The sequence below is a fragment of the Cyprinus carpio genome, chromosome B5, assembly GCF_018340385.1.
Source record: "Cyprinus carpio isolate SPL01 chromosome B5, ASM1834038v1, whole genome shotgun sequence".
Lineage (NCBI taxonomy): Eukaryota > Metazoa > Chordata > Actinopteri > Cypriniformes > Cyprinidae > Cyprinus > Cyprinus carpio.
Window position 1 is genome coordinate 11762425 of NC_056601.1, and position 11060 is coordinate 11773484.

An 11060-nucleotide genomic window follows, 5' to 3' on the forward strand; every position below is an offset into this window, starting at 1 on the left:
CAAAACCTAACCACACACACAGTCACCCTCAAAACACCCTTTCTTTCCACCATATCCAGTGACTCTTTCTTTCATCATTCTCTTTCTCAATTTAGTTTCATAGTCACTCTGAATCATCCTTCCCTCAGTCTACAGTGGCACTTATGATTAAGACATGTTAATGCAAGGCCAAAAAAAAGTGTCCTTGCCTCTAACCATTTTTAGTGCAGTTTCTGAAGAACCTACACACTTTCTGAGAGTCACAATTTTACATATTAAACATTATCCCTGCTTCTTGCAAAATAAAAAATATAAACGCAAATCAAAAATGTACTACGATTTAGTATGTGACAGAGTTTTTATTTTATTGCAGATTTTTCCTTAATTAATGCAAAATAGATTACAAAACGACATGAACAATGACATCATCCTGCCACTGGTGTGGATTAATTCTTTTGTTTACCAGATATAGCGACACAAATATGAAATTAGCATATACACTGCCACCTGGTGTCGGATATGATTAAAATACCACCTACTATCCTTTCTAAATTTCCTGCCCTGTAAGATTTTATTTTATGAAATGACTTTGATGAAAAGGGCTAGTACTGACAATGGTATGTAGATAGAGGAGGCCTGAGGAGTGTTGTAATACGGGGTGAATCGTAACACTATTAGTTAGAAATGAGCTGCAGTCGTGTAATCACCATGACCACTATATCCTCTTAAGATGACAGGACAAGGTGCAACACCATATTTACAGCACAAAAATAAATAAATAAATAAATCTACATTTATTAACTACATTTACCTATAATTTTACATATGGGGCAGGGACATAAACTGCTTAGACTTAAAAAGTTAATCATCTAATTTGTTTTCTTCAAGACTAGTCATAATTTTTTTTAATCTGTTACAGAAAGTTAGATTGGCCCAATTTGAGTCAGAAAAGTCATTCTGATTACCTCTTGGCTAACTTCTAGTTGGTTAAAATATTTCTTAAGCTGTTCTGATTTACAGTGTTTCCTAAATGCTGTTTAGAATTTTGTATTAAAATGGGTTTTTATATGTATTAGTTGTTATATGTGATCCTTGACCACAAGTCATAAGTAGCACAGGTATATTTGTAGCAATAGCCAACAATATTTTGTATGGGTCAAAATGATCGATTTTTCTTTTTTATGCTAAAAATCATTTCATACCATAATTATATCAAAACTTAATTTTTATTACTAATATGCATTACTAAGGTCTTCATCAAGGCAATTTTTTCAAAATTTTAAATTGGGGTTTTTTTTTTTTTTTTTTTTTTTTTGCACCCTCAGATTCCAGATTTTCAAATAGTGGAATTGTGGCGAAATATTATCATATTACAACAAACCATACATCAATGGAAAGCTTATTTATTCAGAAAAACATTTTGGACCACTGGAGTTTTGTGGTCCAGGGTCACATATGTCTATGTTTTCATGTCTATATTTTTTTTCCAGGGTCACATATGTCAGGGTCACATATGTCTATGTCTATGTTATGTCTATGTTGCCTAGTGTTACAACTGGCTATAGAACTACATCCTGGTAGTGCAGTGGCTTGTAACAACAACACTCTTTATACCCGACACTAATTTCTAGTTTATAGATAGTTTGTACATTTTAACTTCTGTAATTGTAGCAGACAAAAATAAAACTTCCAAAAACAAAACTCCTATTGTTATCTGGGTATTATTAATTTAACTCACCCAAGCTGCATAAGATGTAATACAAAAGAAACAATTAAAATACGATACAAATGACTACGCCTTGTTTTTCTGATGCCAGCTCAAATTAATAGCCAATTGAAATTCCCTCAACAAACGCAACGCGTTGGAATTCCCGATTAAACTAATCTAACAGACAATTTATTATGAGTGCAACGCATGCGCACTCTGAGTCCTACGCATGCGCTGTCCCGCACGGTGTATGATTACGAGAGGGCTTTGGGAATTCCCCAGGAAAACACCTACGCAGCCACACGGCCTTTTCTGGACAAACTGGCCAACAGCAAGCTGCTCAGAAGGTGAGCAATTTGTAGTTTTATAATGCTCCGGAAATGGAGGGAATCTGAGGCTTGGACGACAGCGCTTGTCGCTGTTGTTTGGGAATTTGTCCAGAAAGAGCTCATCTTGTTCCCCTAAAAACATCAACAACCGTCAGACGGAATCCATCTGGCTAGAAGCGAAAACGGCGCAACATATTTGTCAGTTTGTCAGGAAAGGCAGTTTCTCTTGTTACAGCTGACATAATTTAAACGGCGCATTCATATATAAATGGAGGGGACGCAAGATATTCACGGTGAATCCCGGAGACAGAATGCACGGCCTGAAACGAGCTACGCTGTGGAGAAAAGGGGGGCCGTGGACTCTGTCCCGGAGGACTGGTGTGACAGCGGGCTAGACTCCTTAAGCGGGGTCGGACTCGGTTTTGAGGTTCCCTACAGCACGTACACCGAGGCCGAGCAGATATGGACACCTGGTCGGTCTGACGTCCCTCCGTCGGACGAGTCCGACAACAGGAGTACCATGGATTGTGTGTCGATTGGCGGCGGAGAGAGGCTCGACTCTGCCATAGGGGACTCGATTAATGAGGATGCGGTGGTGGGGTGCATCTCCGACGGGATCGGCACCATGATGCTGGGCGAGCCTGCAGGTAACGTTACAGACAGACTGGCGGTTTCAAACACTGAGGAGGATCGGCAGCGAAGGGAAGAGCTCTTCAACACGCTCAACTTTCTGTCAGAGGACGGTGATACGTAAGTCTATGTTGTTTTCTATTACTTGCACATTTGAGCAGTTTGGAAGGCTATTAGATTTAGGCTGTAAACATTTCCTCTTGTCTCTTAGGGTACTTCATTTGGCGCTAATTCATGAGCAGTGGGGTGTTGTTCAGTGCCTGCTTGAAGAAATTGTGGTGGACAACACCTGGATTCCTTACCTGGACATCCAAAATGACCTGGGTCAGGTAAATGTACAACAGTGTTGCCAGATCCCTCTAGAAAAACACACAACCTGCTCTAACAAGCCAGAACCTGTGGATCAAGAAGAATTGCTTTACTTCCAGTGATTTATTGTTGCATAAAACATTACATATTAAACGAACAAATAAATGTAATAGTGCTGTTGAAGTCACCATAAAAGCAAACTTCACAATACTTATTTTTATGGATTATTGCAGTGTTTATCATAAAGGATTTATGCATTCCTGTAATTGTTTTTTTTTTTTTATAATTAAAATTCTTTCATGTACAACTCATATTTTCTCATGCCTGTACACCTATAGGGAAACAGAAACCAAGACCTAGCAAGTTACCTATCTGTAACGTTTTCCACCCTCCCTTCTTATTTGCTCAGACCGCTCTACATTTAGCAGTCATCGTAGACCGGAGTGAGTGTGTTCGGGCACTGTTGTGGAGTGGAGCCAGTGCGGAGATCCAAGAGAGGGGTGGAAACACACCTTTACACCTGGCTGTCCGAGAGCTTCGCACAGAGTGTGTGAGAGAGCTGACCAGCTGCTCACGGACCCCACCAGTGCACCTGAACACCACCAATTATGCAGGTACAAACTCAAGCAAATGTATTTCAGTCTAAATAATGCCATTATTTGTTTTTTTTTTTTTCATTATTTTTATCTATGTTTTCCATCCTGTCCCTTTCTCTGTCCGTCTGTCTCTTTAAGGTGTGAGTGCACTGCACCTGGCTGTACATAGGAGCAATTGTGAGATCATCAAAATGCTGTTGGAGGCAGGAGCAGATGTAAATCAACGGGTGAGAAGTTACCTTTTGATTTAAATAAGGGTTATTTAACTAAAATTTAAACTAAAATGAAAACCAGTAAAACGTTTTTGTTACTTGGAAAAAAAAACATGAATTGAATTAAAGTATTAAAAACATACTTAATTAAATCTTTATTTAAAGAATATAGGGCTCCTCTGGAGTTGTATTATAATTAATTTGAGTGTTCAATTTTTTTTAAAAATCATTAATTCTTTGGTTTTGTAGGATTTGGGGTCAGGGCGGTCTCCATTGCACTGGGCGGTGGAAAGTCAGAGGTCAGAGGTAGTGGAGTTATTATTGAGAGCTGGTGCATTGGTGAATCAGTGCTCATATGCAGGCCACACCCCATTCTACTGTGCCCTTTACCGACCCAACAAAGAGGTGCAGGCCCTACTTAATGCCCATGGGGCCACATACACACAGGACGATGAAGAAGAGGAGTACCGAGAGAGTGAGGAGGTTAGAGCCAAATCTACACACACTGACTAACAGAATCCTAAATGGCCTGCTTCTGTATTTATAATTTCTCTGTCTGTCACAGGAGGAGTTTGATGATGTCATCATAAATGGACAGCGAGTGCTGTAGCTGCAAAACATGGACACTACTCTGCCATTAGACCCTTTGAACTCAAGCTAAACGACTGTGGTGTCTGATTGTATTTGGTCGAGGCTGTTGTGTGTGTCTGCTTGTGTTTCTGTTTTAAGGTACAGTATGATGATTATGGTTCAGGCTGATAGGAGTGCATAGCTAGATTCTGTTACTCGTGGATGATCTAAGTGATTTAAGCCTGACATCACGCAAAGCCTTTTAAAGCTATAACAATGGAGGCAGCTTTTAATTTAGTAAAAACTCTCATTGGCTCATCTCATTTATGTTATAATATAGGGATAGCTCACCTAAAGATGAATATGCTGTCTTACCCTAATGGTGGTTCAAGACTGTATGACTTTTTCTTCTGAGGAATAAGAAAATGTCTTAAAAATTGTGAAAAAATGTGTTTTATGTGCACACATTAAAATTAGTGGAGTCCAGTGTTGTTTAGGCAACATGTTCTATATCATACCTTCAGGTAAAATGTCTTCCACAGAAGAAACAAAGTCGTTTAGTTTTGGAATGACATAAGGGTGAGTTAATGATTTTAATTTTGGGTGAATTATCTCTTTAAGAACCAAATTCCCTGGAATATACCGAACAATGTACATTGCGAAATCCACTAGTGAGTAGATTCATTATTTCCACAATAGTGGCTTTCTTTCTATTTTTAAAATTAAATTATTAGGCAGATTTAGCTGAAGAAATCTTGAAGAGAAGTTGAATGGTTTTTAATAAATTTGTTTACTTAATATTACTGCTACACGCCAACTATTGGCTGTTTATTGAGTGGAGCGTCACCGGTTTCATGGTGACCTCAGTTTTTTTTTTTACAGTAGATGTTTTTCTTTTCCTGTAATGGGTCTTGGGGTGAATATGATAAACAGGTGGATGTACAGTCAGTCAGACAGAGAGTTAAAAAAAAAAGTGTTTAAAGTGCTGAATTGATGAAATTACAGACAGCACAGAATACTACAATACAAATGGAAACTCAAACCTTTGAATTGGATACAAAGAAATATAATTAGAGGTCAATTTTTGATTTAGGGACACTCATACTTCAGACTGCTTATGGTCACACCACTATATTATTGGAACTATGAGGCATCTAACAAACATTTTAAATATTATACAAAACATGACAACACAACACTTTTTTTTTTTGTCTTAAAACATTTTTTAAAAATATTTAAAACATAATCCAATATAAAATTGTAAACCGATCTGATTTAACTGGTTCTGTCTGACATTTTTGTTTTGAATTGTTATGAAAGTGGAGATTGATTTCTATTCACTTATGTGTGGGCATTATGGTTGTGGACATTTACAATCACTTATTTATAAGCCCATTTCAAATTTTCTGTTTGGTGGGGTGAAGGAGAATATTTTTCGGTGATGATGATGATTGGTTCCCTCTGTTGTAATATAGAGACTCCTTTGGAAGTCAGGGCTCCTGATCTACTTGTACTTGTCCTCTGTGAGTTGACTGTGTATTGTTGAGCAGAGTAAGATTGTCCTGTTTTAAATGACAAGGTTAATGGTTATTCATCCATTGAGAATATATCTTTGGTTTGACCTTATGCTTAAAGAAATGAAACCACGGTAACAGCTTGGGGGGAGATGTAAGACAAGAAAGAGAGAGGAAGGAGCAACATTTAGGGATTAATGAAACAAGTGTAGCCATGTCTTAAAAGTTAAGTGGTACAGTTATTTGTAGGGGAAGCTGGATTTGCATTTGAACGTTTCTAATCCATGTAAAATGAAACAGAGTGACAGATCGCTCCTCTCATCTTTACATATTTCTGTTTACTTGGTGATGGGTGAAATGACTGAAAAGCTCTTAGAAACCATTCAAATGAACAATAAACTATAATGACAAAAAGGCTTGTTTTATTTACTTGCTCATAATCACTCAAATACACACTTTTCTCATGATGTAGCTGCATCTTCTGTCTTATCTAAACCCACAGATTGCAGAATGTGTATTAGGTGTGACTGGCTGCAGGTTTTGACATGATACGTCATTAAAAAAAAAAAAAGATAATTTAAAATGATTGTCTTGACTGGAGTAGGCTGCTTTGTTATTTTAAAAACATATTTACTGCCAGATTTTTTTTTAGGAATCTCACAAAAATGGTTAAGAAATGTCCCATTTTAACACCCATTTCCATTCTATTTAAATAATGATTCTCATTTCTACCACTATATGGTTGATATGAAATTAAATCAAAGCTGTGAGGATTGTAAGCACAGTGTCTTCATTATTTTAATTACTAATTGATTTTAAAAGGCAGTATCAACATTTGTCATGTAAGAATGAGAGGATGTATTTTGAATTACAGTAATAAGATTTGGGGGGGGTAAAATTAGCCAAATTCTGCTAAAAATCCTAATAGTCACAACACTGCAAAGAATCCTAATAGTAGACTTTTTCTTCATGTAAAATTATTTAATATTTTCTTTCTTACATGGCAAAATGTGATCTTGAAATGTCTGTGTCTTCAATTCAATATGAATTGAACACTTCCAAGATTCTGTCTGAAAGAGCTCAGGGTCAAAGTTCAGCTCAGAACCTATTAGTGGTATGTTCAGTAGTTCTTCTCCAGCGTGCACAGAGTTACAGACAATCCAACACCAAAACCAGCATACAGTGCTTCTGAGAACTTGGCTTTAAATCTGTGGATGAGCTCCATTGTCGTAGACACAGAATAAAAGGACACAGATCCTCTGACATAATCCAGGTACACACCAATCCGTGAGGCACGAGCTGCACCCAGCAGATCTTTATCCATCTTTATCCATACTCTGCCAGGCAGAGTATCCTGAGTCTGAGCATAGGAGGCTCCAAGATTTATCATTGTATCCCAGAAGACTGTTTGAGTTCTTACCTTTGCGGCTAATGCTCTTGTATGCAACTCCAATGGAAAATTCACCATTCCACTCCACCTCCCAATAATGCCGCATTCCGCTGAGTGGCTCTTTGCACAGGATCTGGCAAAACCCATCAAACCGCTCCGGGTGATCTGGGTAGAACTAGGTTGTTTTTTTCCGGATCACCCGGCGATTCCCGTCTGAAAGGACCAGCTCTTTATAGGCAGTGTTGAGATCAAAAGTAAGTTTACAAGAATCTGTTGAATGAAATTGTTGAGAAAAGAGGCTCATTCAGCATTTAAAAGAAACAAAAAGGGGATATGTTATCATCTGTAAGGTGAATTCGATGAATTAATGACGTGGAATTGACTATACACTCACATTTCAGGAAATCCAGTCTTGTTTTAGGCTCTGGCAAGTCAGTTCTTATCGGAACTGAAAATATGGTACAAGTGGTACATAATTGACCAGAGTTGTTCTCTAACATACTTTATTCTACATAAAGTGAAATAAAGTTTAGATAAAACCTCAGGAAGTCCTCTCACCATTCAAATGTCCTCTAGATCTCGGAATCAGGATATAGACTGAGGTGTCACTAAGATGAAACAGTTATGAATATCATGCAAATGCATAAATGAATAGTAGATAAAATATAGCTTTATATACTCTACTGATCAAAAGATTGGGGTCGGCAGGATTTGCTTTCAATAATACACCTAGTTTTATTCAGAATGGATGCATTAAATTGATCATTAAATGGTTTAACACCACACCAATTATTCAACTGTCGAAATGTCTTTTTAAAAAGAAAAATTCAAATAGAAAAAAACTCCATAAAACAGTTGTGAAAGTTGTAATAATAACATGATCTAGGACCTTTATACAATGCATGTCATTGTAAAAACTGTAAGTTTATCCCTTACATGGCATCTAACCTGATCAAGGTCTATTCACCAAAGAAAAAAGGTATCAGTTTCCACAAAAATATTATTTTGCAAACATTTTTTGACACTAAGAAACTAAGACATGTTTCGTGAGCTAGCATATTAAAATGTTTTCTGAAGGATCATGTGACACTTAAGACTGTAGTAATGGCTGCTGAAAAAACAAGTTTATTAAAATTGTAATGAATTTTCACAGTATTACTGTTTTTATTGTTTTTGTGATCAAATAAACACAGCTCTTGTAAGCAAAAGACACGTCTTTCAAAAACATTAAAAAAATGTTACGCACCCAAACCTCTGAACGGTAGTGTGTATGACCCTCTCTGCATCTGCATTCACATACATAATTTAGGGGTGCAGAGCTGATTATATTTTATTTGCTGTCTGTGTGTCTGATGCAGAGCAATGCTTTCCATCTCTGCTTAACATCTACATTATTTTGACCATTTTAGACATAGATATAATAAAACCAAAACAGAGGTAAATCTCATGTCTAGTTCCTCTGTCTTGCAGTGGTTAAATGTTATAGTCTTCACGATTACCTCCCAGCTCTTTTTTGCAGATGTCATCCAGGTGTTCTTTCATGTCAGAGACGGTCTTGGTGATTTCACTAAAGGAAAACTCTGGGTTTATCAGCAGTTTGGGCACCATGGGCTCTGGTGCAACAGATAGTGTGGGAAAATTCTGCACAAGTAATGAAAGCACTTAACAAAATCGTTCTGACAAGTGGCTTCCCTGAATATTCCTGAAATATCCAGTCAGGCAAGTACACTTTCTGAATGACCAAAATCCAGTTAAATGTGAGTGGCTGTTTGATTTTATTTACCTGTAGGAAGTGAATGTTGTCCTCTGTATCAAGTATTTGACGTAGTTCAGCATCTCTCTTCTGAAGCTCCATGATCTCTTGTTCAAGTCTCTCTACGTAACCCTGTGTCTGTCAGTACATCAAACCTATCACAGTCAGAGGGCAGGGACCAGCAACTGTAGTCAGGACTTTTCTTCATCTCAACACTTGCATAAAGCTTCATCAAAGCGTGGTTCAGTTTTTACAGTATGTATGAGCTGTAGAATTATAGTTTCATATAGACTAGCAAACATTAAGTTAAACATTAGCAAAAAGTTTTCTCACCACAGTTCCCCAGTAAGGGGCAGGGGATTTTAATCAGCACTTCCTCTCCTTGGGAATTAAACCCATGCTGTTGGCGTTAGTGCCTCGCTCTACACTAAAGCTACAGGAAGCAATCTAACCCTTCTGAATCTAATGTGCATGTACCTGAGTCATGAAGGCCTGTAGGTTGGCCTGTATGAGTTGGCTTATCTCAGCATGCCAGCGCTCTACCGCCTGTAACATCTCGCTGAAGATTTTATCACTGTCAGTCTGAGCCCACTGTGCATTTCCCTGCAGAGAAGGTGCAACAGTCAGCAACAGCATACATCCACACTGCCAGGGGGCAGCACAGAGCACTGCATCCAAGTCAGATGCCTTTGAGAGAATGGGATAACTGGGACATTTATAAGTTGTACTAAGTAAATGCTAGTAAACAACACATTATATAACTCTATACGGTTTCTGACTTTGACAAATAGTATTTTAGATTTTTGATTACTTGTATTTGTATAATAACAATTCTACTGTTTTCTTTCTTTCTTTCTTTCTTTCTTTCTTTCTTTCTTTCTTTCTTTCTTTCTTTCTTTCTTTCTTTCTTTCTTTCATTTCATGGGCAATAAATGACCAGTAATAACATATCTCATATCTCAAAGTATATCTTTGAACTGTTAGGGGTTAAGTTCTGATTATATTTGAAAATTAAGATCTATAGAGTTATAATGACACTTAAATTACATAAAAGTGAGAAATGTTTTGTCCCAAAGCTTCTTTAGGACTCTCCTGATTGGACCAACCTTGAGAACATCCACATTGTGTCTGAGTTCTTGAAGCTCTTTTATCCGATCCTGGATAATGTGCTGAACCTCTGTCTGAGTCGCCACCAAGACTTTCTATAATCACATACACACAGTAAATGTACACACACAAAAAAACTATCAGTCAGTTAAGTATGTATCATTGTTTTCTTTTGGCAATGTGTGATATTCATGTATCCATATGCAGTACACACCACCATTCAGGTTTCGGATGCTTTTTACAAGAACTTTAATTACATTTTTAAATATATTCAAATAGAAAACCATTATTTAAAAAATGTATTATTTCACAATATTACTGCTTTTTACTGTATTTGTGATCAAAAAATGCAGATTTGGTGCAGATGATTCTTACAATATAATCTTTTGTTAAAGTGTTCAAACCTGTGGCAGTCCACAGAGTATAAGGCACAATGCAGGGCTAGTTATCAGCTGACTCTTTACTCTGGAATAGTCAAAGCACTGAAGATTTATCTGTAAAAAGTGGTAACTACAATACTGAAAACTGCCATTTAAATATGAATTTATTATTTTGATAAAGTTTTTTAATATTTAAATACAATTTCATAACATTTAAACCAGTTATGACAACTTTCTCTGACTTGAAGTTTATAAAAAATATCAGTATTTTGAAAACACAGTTCAACCTTTAATCTTCCTTAGGAGACCACAAAATTATGATTTTGAAATCACAAACATTATTCTAATTTTTATTATTCTAGTTTCTAAAGTAGATGTTTGAAACCACAATCAAAAACCACTGGTAGAAAAAACACATTTCAGAATTTGGACTTTTCCTTTAATAAAGTTATTTTTGTTCTCTCCATGTACAAAAAGTATTCTTGTCACTTCATAATGTTACGGTTGAATCACTGATGGCAGATGGACTATTCTGACGATGCTTTTCTTACTTTTCTGGACCTTGACACTGTTATTTATTCGG

General features: G+C 36.9%; 1 protein-coding gene and 1 pseudogene across 1 annotated transcript; one reads left to right on the plus strand and one right to left on the minus strand.

Moving 5' to 3' along the window:
• Positions 1–1923: 1923 nt before the first annotated feature.
• On the plus strand, positions 1924–6261 carry LOC109084932 (NF-kappa-B inhibitor alpha-like). The gene is made up of 6 exons (XM_042724324.1): positions 1924–2766; positions 2858–2975; positions 3365–3569; positions 3690–3778; positions 4013–4246; positions 4329–6261. The coding sequence occupies exons 1-6, from the start codon at positions 2285–2287 to the stop codon at positions 4371–4373; spliced, it is 1173 nt and encodes a 390-aa protein (XP_042580258.1). The 5' UTR covers positions 1924–2284; the 3' UTR covers positions 4374–6261.
• A 694-nt stretch (positions 6262–6955) lies between these two features.
• LOC109046992 lies at positions 6956–10317 on the minus strand (annotated as a pseudogene).
• Positions 10318–11060: the final 743 nt, after the last annotated feature.

Bases quoted from the DNA above. Each gene is read 5' to 3' on its own strand.
- LOC109084932 (XM_042724324.1), top strand. From the start codon at position 2,285: ATGGAGGGGACGCAAGATATTCACGGTGAATCCCGGAGACAGAATGCA. The intron at 2,976-3,364 runs GTAAATGTACAA...TTATTTGCTCAG, and splicing joins TCCAAAATGACCTGGGTCAG to ACCGCTCTACATTTAGCAGT. The intron at 4,247-4,328 runs GTTAGAGCCAAA...TGTCTGTCACAG, and splicing joins AGTACCGAGAGAGTGAGGAG to GAGGAGTTTGATGATGTCAT.